The sequence below is a fragment of the Equus asinus genome, chromosome 2, assembly GCF_041296235.1.
Source record: "Equus asinus isolate D_3611 breed Donkey chromosome 2, EquAss-T2T_v2, whole genome shotgun sequence".
NCBI lineage: Eukaryota > Metazoa > Chordata > Mammalia > Perissodactyla > Equidae > Equus > Equus asinus.
The window spans coordinates 147,795,862-147,817,687 of record NC_091791.1 but is presented as its reverse complement, the minus strand read 5'-3'; the positions used below and the strand labels follow the sequence as shown (position 1 = coordinate 147,817,687).

The following is a 21,826-nucleotide window of genomic DNA, read 5'->3' as shown; positions in this document are numbered from 1 at the left end:
CCACGGGGCCAGCCCCAAACGTTATGTTTCTTTTAAAAGCTCAACTGTACAATCAAATTTCATCTTTGTAATGACTACATGCAGAATTCCGAATGTGTGTGCAGTATAAAAAACACTGGCCCAGACCATAAAAAAAGAATATTGTTTCAAAATCTATTCTTAAAGATCTCCAACATTTTGTTTGTCAAGCAGTAAGTTACTGGGACAACAGTCTCAGAGGAAAATAACCTATAACCTCCAAGCGCCTTATATGCACAATGAACGACAAGTGAGAGCCTTTATACTAAACACACAAATCCCTAAAGCTATTCTTTGCTCTTGTCCTATATTAATCCACCACTTCTTTTTCAAATTAGATTATACATTCTATTCACATTAATTCAAAATCTGTTTAAAAAATGGAAGTTGGTGTTACTTTTAATTTGCTAATTCATGTTCTAAGGTTCTTTATAACTTGAGAAACTAAAGTTCAAGCCATCATTTGTCTGCTGATCTTGTTAAAATGACGACAAATAAGAGATTCTGTAAGATACCCTGTAGCTAAGACCCATCATCTCTCTCCCCCTCAAAAAAAAGTAAATTTTTAGGGTATTAAAATTGCTATATATTAAGACAAGAAAAACAACATTAGTAAACATTCATTCACTAATCACAACTATGAGCTTTACTAGGGGCATTACAGCTTGGTAGTATATTTAACCAAGTGGAATTATTCTACCTTTTTGACAATTTTTTTCCTTGTAATACATTTAAATTCAAATATACAATGCCCTACCTATAACGGGATCTACTAAAGAATAATTTTTGGTATGAAGTCAGTCTGTCTTAAATCCTTTCTAAAAAGATTATAAGAAGTGCTAAGCAACTTCATGCCAGAATGACTGGACTGAAATTACAATACAGTTAATTTATCAACAGCCTTATTAACTTAATGAATGGCACTATAGTTATTATTTAGCATTATCAGACCTGCAAATAATCTAAAAATCTGTAAAATTAGCATCAGATTAAAACCAGTATCATCTCCTACTTCTCCATTCACCACTACATAAATTCCTGTGCTTAGGAAATACCTGTTTCTGCCTCTAATAAAAATCAAAAAGATCTTAGAAATAAAAGGTCAAGCATATTGAATTTCTTTCACATTTGTTTCTTCTTTTTTTAACCAAGTGGTTTCCCTTTCCTTTCAGATCCTGGGCACAAATCATTATTGACTTTCTTGGATAAAAACAGCATGGTTTCAGAAACAAATTTTTACTTTCTGTGGTAGTATCCTACCTACCTATTTACACTAGATTGGGCAAAAACAAAACGTGACTTAATGTATTAAAATTTATCAACAGAGGGGCTGGCCCCGTGGCCCAATGGTTAAGTCCACACGCTCCACTACAGGCGGCCCAGTGTTTCGTTGGTTTGAATCCTGGGCGCAGACATGGCACTGCTCATCAAACCACGCTGAGGCGGTGTCCCACATGCCACAACTAAGAATATACAACTATGTACGGGGGGTCTTTGGGGAGAAAAAGGAAAAAAAAAAATAAATAAATAAAATCTTTAAAAAAAAATTTATCAACAGACAACCTATTAAAAATATGCTGAATATACATGTGGTTAGAAATACTCATGGCTCGAATTAACATTTTGACGAAAATGAGGTGATTGCAAATTTTCCAACAAACAACACATTTTTAATAAAAAAGGAAGTTTCCCTGAAACAGCAGGTCAATTCTGTTGACACTTTAAATCCTAAGAAACAAACAAAAGACTCAAAAAATGGCTCTGGCAAGTAACAACCACATTCTCTTTTGGCAATATGTAAGCATGAAATGGTAACCAGCTCTTAATCTTTTTTTTTTTTTTAACATATAATGGTTTAAGGAAATTAACTAACGAAGTAACAAATAAATTACTAAATAAATTTTACACCACCAAAAGAGTTTAACTATTAGTAAACGGAGCATAAAAACTTTCACTACTTGACATCTGACTGGAAATCCAGAATGGTATTTACCTAAAAGAGACATAGGGGGAGAGAGGACTATTTAACAGAATACTGGGGGAAAATTTTTCACTGAATTATGTAGTAGTATAATGTAAAAACTTACTTTTTTTGGTTAAGAAATAAAAAAAAATTAAACTTTATAGATTGGACATGTAGCGTAGGCCCCTAAAAGGCTGGAGAAACATAGCCAAATTAAACACATTTACTTAAAATTTTCACAAAAATTAACTGAGTACTTCATGGGACAGTAAGATTCACACTGCCATTCCTACATGACATTCTCGATGATGCTTTTCAAGTTAATCATAGTACTAAGTATTCAATACACTATTGCTTAGGAAAGAGATTAGCAGAAACATTTTAAAACACAAACTAAGTATACAGACATATTTAAAAGAAATACTTTCATAGTTAGAAAAGTACCTGTAATATAAATAAACATGCAATAAAGAAAAATGCACCAGATAACACAAGTGACACACTCTTAACGCACTGAAGGCACTGCCTACAACCGGCTTGGTTTGCACAAACTAAACTGTAAGGCAGCAATCATAACTATTAGCAAAACTCTACAACTAGCTTTAAGAATTCTCAAAACCTCTACTATGACTTTCCGGTAATAGCAAGCATTCCCCTCTCCCTTTTGCAAATGTGCCTTCTTTTAAAATGTAAAGATTAATTGGAAACGATTATACAAAGAAGTTTTACACTAACTCAAAATCATATATTAATATCTTGAGAATCTCTAGCACTTAAAACATAAGATGAGCCAGACTTCCCTAAGGATCTGCTTCACAACTTTATGATAATGCAGCATCACCATAATATATAAGAACCATGCACAAAAACGCCCCCCAAATAAAAAACAAAGTTGACACCAATTCTTGGTCCAGATAATTCTTCTTAATTTCCACGCCGATAATGTTTTTGAATAGCAACCTGAAATGTTAGTGAATTTTTTTAAAAACCTGTAAATCCGTTCATAAATTAAACCTTGATTCTTTAAAAATCACCATTCAGCTACATAAATTCGTTTATTTCTACACTGTTGACATTTTAAACTTTGAATACTGGGAAATTTCAAAGTCAAGAAAAAAAGCCATTGGGCCAATCTCCTTATAATCCCCCTCCCTCCCGGCCCAATTTAAAAAAAGCAAAACCTCCTCCTCAGCTTTTCTCTTTAAACCAAACAAGCAGTTCAACTACTTTTTTTCACCTATCCTTGGTCTGAGTTCTCCACTGCACCTTTACCTTAAACCAAAACGGACCCCGGACGAGACTAATTAAGCTATGTTTCCAGGAGACTCCCAAGTGGCGTTTCGCCGTCAGGCCCGGGAGCAGTAAGGCCCCCCCAGTTTTCAGGCCCTTCTCCCAGCACTTGGCACCCGCTCAGTTCAAGTGTGCAGAAGAGGGGCCCGGAAGGCTGGGCCCGAGAGGGCAGAGCCGGGGCCTAGACCGCTGCGCGGTCCCCGAGGCGGCTCGCGCGGTGGGGAGGAGGGAGGAGGCACGGAGAACCGGACCTCGGAGGCCAGGGGTGCCCCTGTAAACGGAGGAGGCGCTCGGACTTGAAGCGCAGCGCTCGGGAGCCCCCTCGCTGCCTCCTCTACCCTCCCCTCCCCCATGCTGGAGAAGCAGGGCCCGGGCCCGGTGCGGGAAGGGGGAGGAGGGAAACCCGTGCTGTCACTGCACCGGGAGAGGCTGGAAGGAGCACATGTTCCACAGGGAGAGGCCGCGCTCGCCCCAGCCCCGGCCCCTAAAGCCAGACAGCAACTCCAGCCCCAGAGTTCCCTTCCCTGCGCCTCACCAGGTCGTAGTCCTCCTCATCATCGCACATGAAATCATCCTCCATGTCAGACATCTTGGCCGGGAGGGGGAGAGGGGGAGGAGAAATTGGAGACAACCTCCTCCCACAATCCTCCGCGGCTCAGAGGCGTCACTCCCAGCTTCTCCTCGTCTTCCCGTCGCTCTCAGAGGAGCTGAAAGTGTCCCCCCGGAACAAATGCACTCGCCATCGAGAGGATTCGCTACGACGCCAAAAGGGAGTGCACCAACGCCCTCTTCCTGCGAGACGGTTGGTGCCTTAGCAACCAAACCTAGCAACTGGGGAATCGTCGAGTGCCGCGGCTCTCAGCGGAAGGGCCTTGGAAACCTTGCGCTCACATCGAACAGTTTCCAGCCTCCCGGGCAAGGGAACAGTCCCCTCCCTTGCCTGGGCCTCTGGAACCATTTCGTTCTGGTGAAAGTAAGAGGCAGCCTAGGACGAGAAGCCTTTCGCGGAGATAAGGCTGACATGCCCGTCTTATATGACAGGTAGTATTATTTCTGCCATGATTATCTGTGTGCGTTTAGCCCACCCATGCGGTGAGTTTTCCTGTGTTTGCAGACCTTTTCAGCAGCATGGTTTACACGTGATGTTTGTAGTCGGCAAAACGACTCTCTGGATATCCCAAATTAGTTAAGCATCAATCATTTGAGAGGCCTAACGTCTTATTCAGTTGTTCAACGAATTATAAACTGACCTTTAATTGCCTTTGGGACCAAATTAAGGTAGCAGTTAACAACTGGTTTTTTAAAAATGCATTATTATTAATCATTAGAATTCGAAATGAAAATAACAGATTGAAATAAAGGGGAAAAAACTGCTTTTCAAACTGTTAGCATTTTCCATATAAACTTCCAGGTCTGTTCACTTGAATCCACAAATTTTGTATAGTTATAGCACAGGTATAATTTCGGATTCTTTTTGCACTTAGTTACGTAACAGCATAGGCCAATGTATGCAATATATTTTTGAAAATGATCATTTTAATGGTTGCATAATAATCCCTCCGTTGAATGTACCAATGCACCGTAATTTACTTAAGCATGCCATTATTGTACATTTAGAATATTGCAAAAACAACACTTTTAAATAGCTCTGCAGCAAATATCTTTGTCACTTTATTTTTTCTTAGGACAAAGTCTAAGAAGAGGAATTACAGGCTGGATTTTTTAATAATCACATGAATTGCCATCTTTTTGGTCATAGTTCTTAGAAGTCGTATTTATAACAATAATACTGTCTACCTATAAACAAAATTTTTCCGTAATAGTCTTTTCCTCCCAACATTTTATTATGAAAAATTTCAAACACACAGAAAAATTGAAAGAATAGTTCAGTGAACTATGTGTATACCCACTATCAACTTTGTGTGTGTATGTATTGCCGGAATCAATTGAAAGTAAGATGCAGATATCATGACATCACTCTTAAATGCAGCTATGTGTAGTTCCTAAAAATAAGGACATTCGCTTATGTTATCACATCATTATTATGCTAAGGAAATAATTCCCTGTTATTAACTAATATCCAGTCCATATTCAAAATTCCCTTATTAAACAGAATTTTAGAATTGGAAGAGCCTTTGATGATATCACGTTAGAGTCCAAGGCTTCCCAACCATGGCAGTTCACTAGGTTATAAATTCCCAAATCTGACTCCAGAGATTCTGATTCAGTATGTCTGGGGTATAGCTCAGAAATTTGTACTTGTAACCTTAAAACAAAACAAAAGCTCCCTCTGACTGGGGTGGCTATACATCCCAGTTTGCCTGGGACTGCTCTGGTTTAGTACTGTTGTCCCAAAATAAATATCAGCATCCATTTTGACAATAAATCACATGGTTACTCTACCAGGAATCTGTAAGTCTTCAGAAGAGAAAATAGAATCCTGAGGTGGTTGAGATTTATTTGCTCAGAATAATCAGAACTACTTAGTTTTGCTTTTTAGTCAATATAGCACTTTTGAAATTATATATTGACCATGTGTATTGATCACATGTATAAAACTGCATGTTGATTTTCATTGAGTTTATTTATATAATTTGCTGTTTTTTAATATAATTCCTTATTCCTACTATGGGAAAAGAATTACTCAAGTAAGCCAGTGCCTAGGAATACTAGGAAAACTGCAGCTAAATTTTGAGTATAATATCCTTGGCCATCTCCAAATTTAATAAACCCAGTCTGGAAATTTGCTAAGAGCTGTTAAAAAGGTCTTCACAGTGTTTAGCATACTGCTTGGGTACAGAAGTGCTAATGAATGTGTGTTGAATAAATAAACATGTTAATTAACCTTTCTGTGCAGGGAATACCCTTCTAACTATTTATACACATCAAAACCTTTTCCATCCTTAAAAGTCCATTTTAATGTCACCTCTTTCACATAGCCTATCCTGAATACTTTGTGCAATTATGATATTCTCTTTTTCTTGACATCAGTTGTATTCAATGGTAAATAATAAAAACAAAATTATTTTAACAGGGTGCATCGATGTGACATGGTGCCTTTGCAAAAAGTAGATCCTATGTTTGAAAAAAATATGTATTTTAAAAAGCTTTATTGAGGTATAATTTAGCAGCTTTATCGAGGTACATCAAACTGCACATACTTAAATATTAAGATTATTATAGCTCAATTTGATGAATTTTAACATATGTATATACCTGTGAAACCATCATCACGGACAAGATAATGAACATATTTATCACTGCAGAAGTTTCCTTATTGGTAATCTGTCTTCTCCCAGGCAACCACTGATCTACTTTTTGACACTACAGATTAGTTTACATTTTCTGGAATTTTATATAAATGAATATTACAGTGTGTACTCTCTTTTGCCCAGCTTCTTTCACTCCGTATAATTATTTTGAGATTCATCCATGTTGTTGCATGTATCAACTGGTTGTTTCTCTTTATTGCTCACTGTTCCATTGTATGGATATACCACAAGTTATCCATTCACCTGTTGATGCATATTTGAGTTTTTTCAGTTTGGGGCTAATGCAAATAAAGCTGCTAAGAATATTTGTGTACGAGTTTTTGTGTGGGCATATGTTTCATTTCTCTTGAGTAATGTTGTGATCAGACTCTAAGTTGGTCTCTTCATTATCCATACTCTTGGATAATCCTTTCCCCCTTGAGTGTTGGTGGGACCTGTGACTTGCTTTTCTTTCTTCTTCAGCTTTATTGAGGTATAATTGACAAATTAATGTGCCTTGCATTTACCCAATTAGATACAGCAAAGACGATATGCATGATTATGTGTACATGATTACATCATTACACAAAATTGTAAACCTGTTTGCTGGGAGAGATTCTATCTCCCTTTCATGGCAAGTGGCCATGTTGTGAAGGACTAGGTGGCAAGAAGCTGAGGGTGGCATGTGGCCACCAGCCAGCAAGAAACTGTAGCCTTCAGTCTGACAACCCATAAGGAGCTGAATGCTGCTAACAGCCATGTGCTCTTGGAAACTGGGGAAATACTTTCCCAGTTGAGCCCCAGATAAGACTTTGTGAGAGCCTAAAGCAGAGGACCCCGCTCAACCATGCCCTGACTCCTGAAGCACAGAAACTGAGATAATCAATGTGTATTGTTTTATACCGCTAAGTTTGTGGTAATATTTTTATGCAGCAATAGATATGAATACAGGTAAATACCTAGTAGCGGAATGGCTGGATCATATGGTAGATGTATGTTTAACTTTTTAAGAAACTCTCAAGTTGTTTTCCTAAGTGCTTTTACCATTTTGCATATCCACCAGCAATGTACAAGAGTTATAGTTGCACCACATCCTTGTCAACACGTAGTGTGGTCAGTTGTTTGAATTTTAGCCACTTTAGCAGGAGTGTAGTGTTACATCATTGTGGTTTTAATTTGCCTTTTCTTAATGACTAATGTTGAATATCTTTTCGTGTGTATATTTATTATCCATGTATCTTCTTTGGTGAAATAGCTCTTCAATTCTTTTACCCATTTTTAAATTGGGTTATTCTTCTTATTACTATTGAGTTGTAAGAGTTCTTTATGTTTTTTGTGTTGTATTTAAGGAATATTTGCCACACCAAGAGCACTAAGATTTCTTTTTAGTTTTCTTCTAGAAGTTTTATATGGTTTTAACTGTTACATTTAGGTCTATGACCCATTTCAAGTTTAGTTTTTGTGTATAGTGTGGGGTAAATGTGAAGGTTTATTTTTTTCTACATATGGATATCAAATTGTTCCAGTATTATTTGTTTAAAAAATGATCCATTCCCTATTGAATTTGTCTTGACAAATTCAAGCTTTGTCAAAAATAATTGACCACTTAATTCCCAACATAATTTGACCTTTTAGAAGTATATTTTTGATAATTTTATGTTACCCTGCATTATGATTATTTTGTATTTAATCTGTATTAAACTGAAAGATCCTTGAGGACACAACTATCTTACTTACCTCTGAATCCCATGAAATTCAGCATGTGCCTTGCCTATAGAAAATGCTCAATGAAAATATGTTGTGTTTAAGTAAACTCTAGCATTAGTGACTCCTCACTGCCCTAGACTGAGACATATGGTTACCCCAAGCAGGCTCATGATTTGGCATCCTTTCAGACTGATCATCTGTAAAAATTTTTTTTACTACACTTATTTAGAGAGGCTGAACACTATATGTGAGAAGGGCAGAAAAGGAGGACTCCTTTTGCATTAGTCAAGATCTGGGCAGGAAATTTATGGTATACTCAGGAGGGTTAACTGAAAAGAGTTTAACAAAGAGGGAACCAACAAGGATGGTGAAACACCCAGAGATTAGCAACAGACTGGAAATAATTGCCACCTCCTGAAGGCTTGAAGGGGCAAAGGGAGGAAATGGTTTTACTAGAGACCAGCAAGAATGGGAGCCCTGGAAGATGGCTCCCAATAGCAGCCATAGTTGTAGAGAAACACAGCTACTGCTACAACTATAGCAAAGGTGTGGTGGTGGTGGTGGGGGGGGGGGAATAGATACCTCAACTTCTCTGTTCCATTGCCCTCTAATATCCTGCCAGTGACCAACCCTAACCAGAAGCCAGAGGGTAAAGGAGCCCAGGTACAGTCCATAGAGATCAGCCTCCAGGAGGATAGAGAAGGGTGAAGAACGGATCCAGAAGTCAAATGGGGAATAAACAGCACAACATTATCTCGTGCAATTCAGTTGTAGCATCAATTATATACTGCACTCAGAGAAGGAATTTTCTCCCCTTTAAAGACAAATTGGTGACTACCTGCTGTTGTTGGAGCATATCTCTTGATCTAACCAACCAACTGAAGTGACTTATCAGAATGATATTTCTACCTACATTTAATACCCATTCCTTCCTGATAGTTCTGATAAATGCAGTTTGCATGATCTCATTACGTTTCCACCTTATAGATTGATGCCCTTGCCTAGTTAGTTCTCCTTTTAATCTGCCTCAGTCTTCTCAGATTAGATAAAATGATGTATGTAAATCCATGGTGCTTATAAAGTACTCAATAAACGTATCATCTTAATTCAATCAGCCACTCATACTAACCTTCAGAATGCTCTATACCACAATTATATCTCTCATCTCTAAAATTACCATAGGAGGAATATGCAAATAGAGGATGATTAGGCCTGCTTAGGAGTTTTCGTTCCTTATGTTGACTTTGACCTTGTAAAAATGCAGTTACACAATTTTAGCAATATTATTATTTGCCTTTTTCGTATCTAATTCCCAGTTGTTTTTATTCCTACGCAAAATGGTGACCATACTTCCCTACTTTTGTGAAATGAACTCACTTTTCAGTAAGATGTATGGTGTAGATGCAAAGGAGGGACCTGACACAATTATACTGTAATTCCAAAATTGTCTTTGTTTCTTTTCTTTACTGAAATCTATAAGTTCTTTAAGTGTATTTTGCCTTAATCCTCCCATGATTCCCCTGTGAACTAAAAGAGCAGAGACAGTCCTCAAATGACAATTGACACGAACAATTTGTTCATAGGAACGCTGTCACTGCACTCCCTATGCTATTTCCCATGCAACCTCCTTTTCATCTTGGAGACCGTCAGACTTCTGCTATTTGACAGAATTGGCTTTAGATTCCAGAGACTCCTGTTCCCCCCTTTTGACTCCTTTTAAACCAGAGCTTTTTCTCCACTTCCTCCGGTGTTTGCCTATTTATCAGAATCTGCACCTATCTTTTCTCCACCCCAATCTACTGTTCCCACCCTCATCCCTACCCTCAATTAAGGACTTAGTGTGAGACTTCCAGGCTCTGGATTCTGGATGAGTATTATAACTGATGCATTATGGCTTAGATTTACTTTTATGGATTGCTTTTAGAATCAAAAGTTTTTTTCTTTTTTTGTTTTTTGTTTTTTGAGGAAGATCAGCCCTGAGCTAACATCTGCTGCCAATCTTCCTCTTTTTGCTCAGGAGGACTGGCCCTGAGCTAACATCTGTGCCCACCTTCCTCTTCTTTATATGTGGGACGCCTGCCACAGCATGGCTTGCCAAGGGGTGCCATGTCCACACCCGGGATCCAAACCGGCAAACCCTGGGCTGCCAAAGCAAAACGTGCAAACTTAACCGCTGCACAACTGGGCCTGCCCCAAAAGTTTTTAAAGATCTTTTTTTCTATAGAATGCAACATGCTTAGATGTTATAAGTTGTATTGACTATTCCAATTGTTTTCCTAGAAAAATAAATCTTTGAATTATGCCAGTCACCTGAGATCCCTTGCAAATATATTCCAAACAAAAAACAAAACAAAACAAAACAATTGCTTAAGATAGTAATCATAACTCCTTTATTGAGATGGGCAACATTGGATGGTTATCACTGGTGTGATAATTGCTATGACTGGGGAAGAAGAGGGTGCTTAGAGCTTTAGTGGTTGTTTTTCACTTTGCAAAACAACCTGTATTCTGTTAAGGCATTTTTGCACAGCACAGACAATTCCTTTTCCTTTCATATTGATTTATAAAAGATTAGCATGTATATTTAACTACGAAAGTATATATTTCTCTGAATCATGAGCTTATCTTTTGCCTTTATTTAAATGATTATATACTAGAGAGATGTATCTATTCTATACTTATACTGATGAATAAGGAACATGGCATCATTATAAAGAAGACATTAAAGAAGTATAATGTATTATTTGCTGTAATGGGAAAATAGCCAAAGTCGGTCACTGAAGTAGATTCTCCCAGTTGTGAACAACATTTTTTTATTATAAGTCGACAGGAAATATTTTCCAGAAGTTGCATAGACTAAACCACAGAAATAACATTATTTCAGAAAAATGATCTATGGTCTAAAAGATTTAGTTTTCAAGGCAGAGGTGGGGACAGGGAACAGGGAAAATTTCCCAGAGGAAGTGATTTTTAAGCTAAAACCTAAACAAGTAGGAGTTAGCCAGGTCTGTGTGACTCTAATGCCCATGCTGTTACTTTTGCTTTGGATCGAGTTCTTGTTTTGTTTCATTTTGGTGTTTGATTTGTTTTGTTTGCTACAACAGTTTGAACAGAAACTAATATCTTTGGAGGAGAAACAATGTTAAGTTTATTAATTAGGTTTCTGTTTAAGAATCTATTGTGAAATACTATGTTAGTTTTATAATTTAGACTCTAAACCTTATTGTAAGTGTGCCCATATGCAAAAAATAAAGAACTGAGAGGTTCAAGATTTGTGAAAATAAAAATATTGTAAAATTTAGATGTTAAACATTTTCACTATCAGGTATGTCTAATAAGAACCAAAGGAATATCTTAAAATTGACAAAGGAACAGTAGTTTTCTACTTCATAAGGATTGTTGGGAAGATTTAAAGAGATATTAATAATTTATGTAAAATGCTTACTGAGCAAGAGGCCTGGCATAAGGAAGATAGTATAAGGAAGTAATGTTAGTTTTGTTTTTTGGTTTTTATTAGGGTTCTCTAGTAGTTTGAGAAGAGGTGATTAGAAGAGTGATGTTTTATAAAAATCATAATATACACATTTTAATTCAGGCACAAAAATTACTAATTGTTTCAATAATTTGTTTTTAAGCATACTTTACTGGGGTCTCATCAAAGGTGACACCTTCAGAAGTGGGCTGGCCTGGGGGTCTAGAGCCGTGGGTTTTAATTCCAGCCCCACTGTTCCCTTACTCTTTCACCTTGGGCCAATCATTTCAACAAAGGGCATTCTCCTTGTTGCTCTATAAGGTGCTTTCCAGTCTGTATCAGTTTTGTTGAGACTGCAATAGGAATGTATCTAAGATTCAAAGTAATGATTTGCCACCAGGTTTCATTTATCAAAGTTAATATTTGGTCATTAAATACACATTCAAACAGGAAATAGTTTTTTATGAAACCAAGTTTCCATAGTCATTGTGTTCACTTTTTAAAGTATTGTATAAAATGAGTTTGGGACTATTTTTAAAAAACAATATTTTCAAAGCTTCAAAATTGTTATTTTCTAAATGACCATAAAGGGATATCTTAGAAACATATCTGAATTTCAAAAATAATCTTTCCTTTTCTATATTTACTGATGTGCCTAAAACTTTTACATTTTTTCTCATTTAGGTTCTCTTTCCATTCAGACCTATTTCAGAAGTGACATTATGCCTCCCTTTACTCAAGAGTAAACCACAATAAGCACCATACTGCGATTTATTGGGGTTCAAAAGAAAAAAAGATATAATTGCTTCATTAGAAAGTGGTTAGGAAGGACTGAAATAATAGTGAGAAAGTAGCCCTGAGACCAGAGTAACTCTTTCCATGATGTTTCCTTTACAATAATAACCCAAGGCAGTGCCAAGGGGCTGCAACCCTTTAATTACACTTTCGTATTGTCAATTCATGCTTAAGCCTTCATCTCCTCTCTCCTCTTCCTCTACATATACATATACAAATTCTGGAGAGGCAACTTATTGAATCTCATTGAGTTATGCTGCTACACCTAGTGTGTTGGGCATGTTGGCCCAAACTTCCTTAATTAGGAAACCCTGGGATAGGTGTATTGCTAGCTGGCTTCACTTGGGTTTAATCTCACCATTCTGAGGTGCAAAGTGCACTAGTGAGTTAATAGACCTGAAGTTTAATTCAAATTTTGCTACCAGTTAGTAAAATGACCTTAGGGAAGTCATTTCACCTTTCAGTCATTCATTCAGTTCATCTTACACATTGATTAAAAACCAGTCTGCCAGGTACTGTTCTAGGTGCTGGAGATATACAGTTCCTACCCCCAAACTGAGTACCTTCTAGTGGCTGTGATGGTGGACGTGGTGAGACAGACAACAAATATATATATATATTTTAAAAATATGCAGAATTTGTGAGAACTACGAAGGAAAGAAAACAGTAACAGTAGAGTGATGGGGTGGGGCTGGTGTGCTTCTTCAGGTAAAGCATCTGGGATTTCTCTAGGTAACTGAAAAATGAAGGGGTTGAACTGGATACAAAGGGTTCTTGGAGTTTGAAGACACGTATTTTCTTCTTTTCACTGTTAATAATTGTGCTCTAGGAAAGCCCACCAATGCCTCTATTCTGGAAATAAATGCAAATATATTTAAATCAAGTGCATCAATTTTATACTGCTTGATTTTGAAATAATCCACATAAGAAGCAGTAACTAAATATTTTAGTGTTATTTGGAGGAGTAGCTTCTAGTCATTTAAGAAAAAAACCCCAAACTTAAAAAAAAAAAAAAAAAAGGAACGTGAGGTGCCAGCTTACAACTCTGTACTCAGACAACCCCAGGGCGCAGAAAGCAAACCTCCGCAGTCAGATTCGCACGCGCGCGGCGCGGGGGCTCCTGCGAGTCCCAGGTCGCGGAGCTCGGAGCAGCACGGTGCCTGTACCTGCCAGCTGCCTGGAGGGCGCGGAGGCCCCGAGCCCGGGGAGGAGGAGTCGGAGGCGGGGCCGACTGGAAGCGGCCACCTCAGCGAAGCGACAGGATTTCCGCAGGGTGAGGGCCGGTGTCGCCCGGAAGAAAGGACTCCTGCCTCAGACGTCTCGTGATTACCTCGAGAGCCTTGTTTCGCCAGTTGAAACTGCAGAAAGAAGGATCTACGAAATATGGCTACGGAAGGCCCTGCCACGCGTCGAGTCCAGGTGGCAGAATATCCCAGGTGGGGGAGAGGAGATGCCGCGCTTTGGAATCGCCTGGGTTGGCTGAGTACAGATAGTGTCCAGGGTCTTTGGCTCTGCACTGGGGCGCTGCTTTGGCGCCCGTCCGGCAGCCGACAGAATCCTTGGGATGTTATGAGGCCGCATGGCTGGGCTTGCAAGAAAGACCACGCCGCAAACACTGTCCATCTTGACTCCTACCAGGGGTTGTGTGTTTTGCGTTATTCACGCAGATCCTTCTCCCGTTCTTGCTGAAGGTGGTGCACTCTTTCTGCCGGGCTTTAGCAGAAATGGCCAAACCTATTCTCGTTTTGTCTTGCCTACCAGCAGCTTTTTAAAGTCCCCTTTCTACAATATTCATCGAAAACAATCAAACACGCAAAAAAAAAAAACAAAAAAAAACAAAAAAAACCCAAACAAACAAAACTACCCTTAGTCTCTGCATCCTTTTAAATCATGGAATCTATGAATTGTCACTTAGGGACTTAATATGCTCCCAGTACCTAGCTACAGAATAACTAATGGCTTATTGATACCTAGCGGAAGATCATTTCATTTGAGGGCATCTTGCTGATACTTTGTAGAAATACTTCGTTCTGACATAGGACTGAAATCTCAGAATGAAGTCTCTAAGGTACCTATTAGTGCTACAGCTTTTCTGGCTTCTCTCCCCGCTTGCTGTTTCTAATTTTTACGTTTTTCCTCCTGTTAACTTTTTTCTCTAATATTAAGTCCTCAAGCTCTCCCAACTTCCTGGTTTATGACTGCCATGTGACAGTTGACAATATCAGAACTTACTAAAAGTTGCAAGTACTTTTTCACACTTAAGCCAGCAAACAGTGGATCTTTCGTTATCAGAAAGAAAGTTTTTGACGATGGAGACCAGCACAACGTTAGACTACTTGTGAATGTCTCTGGATGTCTCTATTTTCTGGAGGTCCTTGCATAGTACTGTTGTCCTTGTATATTTGAATGAATTAGGACACATTGTTGAAGACATGCTTCAAATAAGATTCATGAGGAATTTGTTATGTGAAAATAATCTGGCCCCTTATAGCTTAGTCTTTTACATAAAACATATCCATGTATAAATTTCTTGTTTCCATTTTATGTGAGTTTGCTCACAATGCTCAATATTTCTGTAGTTACCCTGCAGAGGAGAGGAAATGGTGGTAACATGTACCAAAAGTGAAGAATTGTTTACTAAATTTCCTTAAAGTTGTTCCTTGCCTTGTATGACTTCTGCATTGTTCACTAATGCAATAAATATTTCTTGTTAATATCTATTGTTCAGTGCTAGCCACAGAAGAGATCATAACGGTAGTCAGAGAAGTGTGCACTCTGCCATTTTCTTGTTTTTCGCTTGTGCATGCAATCCAAGTATTAGCCTCAAGCAGTGCTTCAGCCACTTACTCATTTTAGCAGGGGAGCCTTCAGTTAAATCTAGATAGTTTGTAAATCCACCTATGCTGAAAGGGGAAAAAAATGCCTGAACGCCCCCAGGGCAGTCTTGTGGGATTCCTGCTCTTTCTCTAGGATGCCCCTTCAATGTCACAGGACACGTGATCCTCTGAGTAAAGGCGCTAGCCAACCACATTATACCATTTTAGTAAACTTAATTTCTTTTTTATTCTTTTTATATAAAAGTCAAATAGAAATAGAAGTTGTAATTTTTTTTCCTGCATCCCAGTCTTGCATGCTCCCTGTACTGTAAGACGACTTCAAATTCCACTGTTCTAGCTTTCTTTGCATTCTTAGCAGTGGTGTCTCTTCTCTTTTCCTTCTCTTTAAGTTTTAAATTGTTGAATTATTATTATTTTTTGTAACAGCTTTATTGATATATAATTCACATACCATACAGTTCACATGTTTAAAGTTTACAATTAAATGGTTTTTACTGTATTCACAGGCTTGTGCCACCATCAACATAATCAGAGTTAGAACATTTTCATCATCCCCAAAAGAATCCTGCATCCTTTAAGCTCTCACCTCTTGCTCCGACCCCTAGCTCTAAACAACCACTAATGTACTTTCTGTCTCTATAGATTTGCTTATTCTGGACATTTCAAATAAATGGAATCATATAATATATGGGTTTTTGTGACTGGCTTCTTTCACTTAATGTAATGTTTTCAAAGTTCATCCGTGTTGTAACATGTTATCAGCATGTCATTCCTTTTTATGGTTGAATAATATTCCATTGTATGAATATACCACATTTTGTTTATCCCTTTATCAGTTGGACATTTGGGTTGTTTCCATCTTTTGGGTCTATGAATAATGGTGCTATATGAACACATCCTTAATATGAAAGATTTAGATTATTTAAAAGTATATTCACTAAAGCCTGAAAATCCCTAAATTCCTTTCCTCACTATAGTCTCTGATTGCTATCCTGTGCTGCCAATTCTTACTTCCCTTCTTAGATGTTATCCATTTGGTTTGTATCCTTGTAGTATCCTTATAGTATCATTTTATCCTTATAATATCATTGTTGCCATTTTTTTATAAAAATGATATCATGTTCATGTTAAGTGGAATCGTATTTGTTTTTCTGCCACTTGCTTTTCTTCACTTAATATTTCTCAGAGATCCTGGCCTATCACTCTATACAGATTGATTTCACTGTTTTTAAGGACTAAGAGTATTTCACAATATGAATACCATTATTTATTTTACCAGTCAACCATTAGAGTGTACACTTAAGTGTCCAGTTTTTCACTTTTACAAACAATGCTCCAGTAAACTTCTTTGTACATATTTCTTTAAGCATTTTTGTGAAGGTTTCTTTAAGCTCATTCATTGAAATGGAATGAGGGTCAAAGGTAATAAACATTTAAAATTTTGATAGTTTCTGTCAAATGGCCCTGCAAGGAAAGATGCTATTAGATTGTCTATTTCTTGTTAGTTTTTAAGAGCTCTTTATGTATGTATGTATTTTTTGTATGAATGTATGTATTGTTGGACATAAACTATTTGTTGTTTTATGTATATTATTCCCAGTCTAGCACTTTTCTTTGAACTTTATGATTTTTTTGTGTAGACATTTTATATTTTACAAATATAGTACAGTGTTGAATGATAGCATCTTTGTCTTGATTCTGATTTTAATGGGAAGGCTTCCAACATTTTGTCATCAAATCTGGTGTTTGCTGTTTCTGGTAAATAACCTTTATTAAATTAAGGACATTTCCTTCTTTTCTAGCATGTCAGGAGCTTGTTTTTTTTTAATTCTAAGTTTTATTTTAAAAAGTCAGGGAATGGCTATTGAATTTTATAATTTTTTTCATATTTTGAGAAGATCATGGAGTTATACAGCTTTTCCCTTTTATTCTGTTAGAATAATGCATTTTGATCAACATATTTCCCAATACTATTTCCATATTCCTGGAATAAACTCTATTTGGTCACACATATTGTAAAATATTGTATGTTGGATTAAATTTACCAATATTTCATTTAGACTTTTTCTATCTATTTTCACAAGGGAGAGTAGCCTATAGTTTGCTTTTGGGGGCTATTGTTAAGTTTTAACATCTGGATTATATTGGCCTCCTAAAATGAGATAGGAAGCCTTTCCACAGCTTCTGTTGTTAGAACCATTTATAAAAACAAAGGATCATCTTTCTTTAAGATCCGACAGAGCTAACTCATAACATTTTCTGGGCCTGACTACTTTTTCTGTTTCTTTTTTCTGTCAATTTTTAGAAATTTGTGTTTTGCTAGAAAAATCATCCATTTTGTCCAGGTTAAAATTTATAAAAATCTCTTTGGAGATTTATAGTTGTCTCTTATTTCTAATATTGATTTTACATAATGAGACTCAGAAAAGTTTTTTCTGTATTATTGCTTTTATCAAAGAATGAGTTTGTAATTTCTTTTGGCCAAATCTACTATTTTTCCCCTAGTTCGTTAAATTCTGCTTTTATCTTTTAATTCACTTCTTCTAATTTCTTTATTGGTTTTTTTTTTTTGCTAGTTCTTGTGTTATATGCTTACTTCATTTATTTTCATTGTTTCTTGTTTTTTTATGTTCATTGAAGGCTAGAAAATTTTCTCTGAGTACCATTATAGTTGCTTCTCATAAGTTTTGACGTATAAATCCTTCATTTTTATTTTCTAAATAATTGTAATTTGGGGGCTGACCCAGCGGCATGGTGGTTAAGTTTGTGCACTCCTCTTTGGTGGCGTGGGGTTTGCAGGTTCAGATCCTGGGTGCAGACCTAGCGCTGCTTATCAAGGCACGCTCTGGTGGCATCCCATATAAAACAGAAGAGGATTGACATAGATGTTAGCTCAGTGAGAATCTGCCTCAAGCAAAAAGAGGAAGACTGACAACAGATGTTACCTCAGGGCCAATCTTCCTCACCAAAATAAATAAATAAATAATCATAATTTTGGCCTTAATTTCTAGTTTCCCTCAGCTTTATCTTCTTGCTCATTAATTTTTTCTTCAATGCTTTATTCTACTATTCAGCCCATCTACTATTTTTATTTTCACCACCATAATTTATTTTCTAAGACCTCTAATATAATTATTGTTTCATTTTTACATTTGAGTTTCCAATCTAGGAGAAATTTATTGTGATGGAAAGAGCAAAGTAAGGATTACAATTCCCCCTCCTCCCTCAGTGACAATTATCCATACTTTGAAATGCCATTTTAACATATATTAAATTCTCAAATATAACAGTTATAATAATAAAATAATTATTGCATGTTTATAAAATTCTCAAAACAAACCTTTGCAGTTAGTTCTATTATTATTCTCAATTTGTAGTTGAGGAAAGGGAGGCATAGAACAACTCATGTAAGTTACCCTTGTAGAAGAGGAAAACTTTTCCTCTACCCTGTTAGGTTTAGTAGCTGGGGCCTGTGAATTAAACTAACAAAAGATCAACATGAGAAAAGGTTTATTTCACATGCACATGGCAGCTTCACAGAAAAGAAGTGAAAACCCAAAGAAGTAGTTGTGTTTGAGAATTTACATAGCGTTTTAACAAAGGATGATAAATTGTGAGAAGTGATTAGACAAAGGAAAGGGGTTTGGGCTTCTGGGGTGGTAAATTGTGGGAAGGTGGCTATATGGGGGAAATTAATAGAAAGTAAGGGTTATTTTAGTAAGGTTTGTTTATACAGAGTCTAGTCAGTGAGGTAGCCAGTGATAAGAGTTATCTCTTGGTGTGGGCGAGGGGAGGAGAGACTACTTCACAAAGGGAAATTTATGCGCTGTTTTTAGGCAGATAGCGGGAGGGAAGAGAGCTGCTATGTCTGCTGGTTCTTAATTGCCTTCAGGTTGAAATAATCTTTATGCCAAACAGCATATTTTAGAGCGGCATATTCTGATCCCTTTCACTATAAAAATAGATATTAACAACCAATGATGATTAAATTAGTATGAAAAATCAATATTTTCTGTAATGCCACGACTGGTTATCCTGATATTGAAGAGAAAACAGAAGCACAGATAGGGTAGGAGGCTTGCCTAAGGTCATAAGGGCAAACTAAAGATACATGTCTTGTCTCCTGAAATTTTAATTCTTTCATCTCTGCAGTTACCATAGTCACGCAAGGGTCCTCTGAGAATTGGTCCTTACAGTAAAATCCATTTCGTTCACTACGGTAATTTTGTTGCTCAAGTTCTGTTACTAAAGCTGCTGTTAAAAAAAAATCTTAAGTCAAAAGAGTATTCAGAGCACCAGATTCAGCAATTTGTGTGGTGATATTTTGGCCAATTCTGCCTTTAACAATGTGATCTTTGTAGGAGCTCTTATTTTCAAATTGAAAATGCTTGTTGTACTCTTTTGGGGGGGAATACTTTAAGTGACTACATTTTCAGAGATGGAGTCTTGCTGGTGACCAGCCCAAAGTGGTAAAATTACAGCTACTCCCCCAATTATGGCAAGAATTAGAGGATTAGGTGTGAAGTTTAGAAAAACACTGCACGTCATTTCTTTCTATTCTTAGAGAAAAATACTTTCCTTGTTTCCTTTTAGAGCCTCTATGCATTTGAATTTCAAAGGCAGGCATGTCATCTGGTAAACCTCTTGGTGATGGGGCAGTCATAACAAGACACGAACATCCTGCCTCTCTGAGGTAGCCTGAGGAAATATCAGAAAATTTGGTCACTCAAAATCCTTTTATTAAAACACATTTAAGGAGACTTATTCTAACTCTGCTTTTAGCACTTCATCTTGCTTTTGTTTGTGGTGCTTATAAAAGCAAATTAATAAGGATTCAAGTTCAGGAGAACTTGAATTTTGTCAGAATATGATTTTCACAGGCAGAAGCAACATTAGCCGCTATTGAGGCAAGTAGTGTTTCTGACGTAAGCCAGCAGACTGGGAGTGGTCATATGCTTCTCTCTCTTTCCCACATCCTAATTGGTCAACAGATCCTGTGGATTTGACTTTCTTAATATTACCTTAATTTAACTTTCACCCTTCCTTTCTATCTCCACCACCAAGGTACTCTCAGCATTTCTCTCTAGGTTGACTACAATGGCCTCCTTTTAGATTTCCTTTTTTCTGCTTTGCCTTCCTATGACCCATCTTCCGTACACTTCCCAGTGAGCTTTTTCAAGTGAAATCAATATTATTACTGCATCCTTAAACACCTGCTCATATCCATTGCCTATGTGTTAAAAGCCAGATTCCTCAACATGGTAAATAAGGCCCTTTAAGATCTGGGGCTTGATTACCACCAGCCTCCTCTCCCATTTTTCTCTTCTGATGCATTTAAAACCCTAATTGGAATTTTCTGAATGCAGCATGCTGGGCCAAAAGGCATTCCATCTGCCTAGAATGCTTCACCCCATCCCACTTGTCAGACATCATCCTTTAAAATTCACTTTATTGCCTCTTTGAGGAGCCTTCTCTCACTTATTCTCCCCCTTCTGGATTTATCTTACCCCTCACATTCTCCCCTGTAGGGGCTAAGTAGCTTTTCTCTGTGCTCCTAAAGGAGTATATTTTTCTGGTTTATCACTCTATTATCACTCTGTACTGTGTTTTTTGGCTTACCTTCTTTCTGTTCTGACAGACTTTTATATTCCTAGAGGCCAAGGATGATTATTAATCTCCTTTCCAAGTAGTGTACTTGGTATAGCATCACTAAATGTTTCTTTTTAAAAAGAATTTTTTATTTTGAAATAATTTTAGGCTTACAGAAAAAAAAATTACTGTCTACTCTTTTCCCACATTCCTCAAATGTTAACATTTTACCATATTTCCTTTATCATTCTCTATCTCTTTCTGTTGTACAATTTTTCCTGAACAGTTTGAGATTAAGTTGAAGGCATGATACTTCTTTAACCTTAAATACTGAAGGGTGTTTTCTAGAAACAAGGACATTTTCTAACATAACCAGAATACAATGATCAAAATCGGGAAATTAATGTTGATACAACATTATCTAATTGACAGACCTCAAGCGCCACCAATTATCCCACTACTATCCTTTATAGCAAAAAAACAATAATTTTTTTTCTTGGTCCGGATCCAATCTAGGACACATGTTGCATTTAGTTGTTGTCTTTTTAACCTTTTTTTATTTGTGGAACAGTTCCTCAGTCTTTCTTTGTATTTCATGACCAGTTATTTTATAGAATATCCCTCAATTTGGGTTGTAGGAAAAAATTGTGAAAGATATTGAAATGGACCGAAAGATTACTGGGTATCTCCAAGGAGAACCAGAAATTACCTGGCATGCTTCTCCAGGTTATCTGATTTCCACATGGCTCTGAGCTTTTCATTATATTCAAGCTCTTTTACAGCTCTGTAGATCATAGAAAACTGAAGCAATGTAAATGATTCTTGTCCATAGAAATCACAGATTGTGTGTAGTAAAATGCAGTGGATTTTTGCTCCTTGCTATTAACCAGTTCTGCCAGTTTTT

At 37.1% G+C, this 21,826-nt stretch overlaps 2 protein-coding genes across 9 annotated transcripts in view; one reads left to right on the top strand and one right to left on the bottom strand.

Moving 5' to 3' along the window:
- The window catches only part of COPS2 (COP9 signalosome subunit 2), a 29,847-nt gene extending 25,884 nt beyond the window's left edge, over nucleotides 1-3,963 (bottom strand). Inside the window, exon 1 of one of the 2 annotated variants that reach the window (XM_014852708.3) lies at nucleotides 3,807-3,963. In XM_014852708.3, coding sequence (XP_014708194.1) covers nucleotides 3,807-3,860 — 54 coding nt within the window. In that variant the 5' untranslated portion in view covers nucleotides 3,861-3,963. The remainder of the gene's footprint in view (nucleotides 1-3,806) is intronic. The other variant, XM_014852715.3, reaches the window with a different exon arrangement.
- Nucleotides 3,964-3,976: 13 nt separating this feature from the next.
- The window catches only part of GALK2 (galactokinase 2), a 121,889-nt gene continuing 104,039 nt past the window's right edge, over nucleotides 3,977-21,826 (top strand). For 2 of the 7 annotated variants that reach the window (XR_011499561.1, XM_014852678.3), the window contains exon 1: nucleotides 3,977-4,312. Coding sequence is in view for 4 of the 7 variants with exons in the window: in XM_014852678.3 (XP_014708164.3) it covers nucleotides 4,002-4,312 (311 nt within the window). In the remaining 3 variants the exon portion in view is untranslated. Of the gene's footprint in view, nucleotides 4,313-13,530; nucleotides 13,933-21,826 lie in introns of those variants that run through there. The other 5 variants (XM_014852699.3, XM_044764910.2, XR_011499560.1 and 2 more) reach the window with 4 other exon arrangements.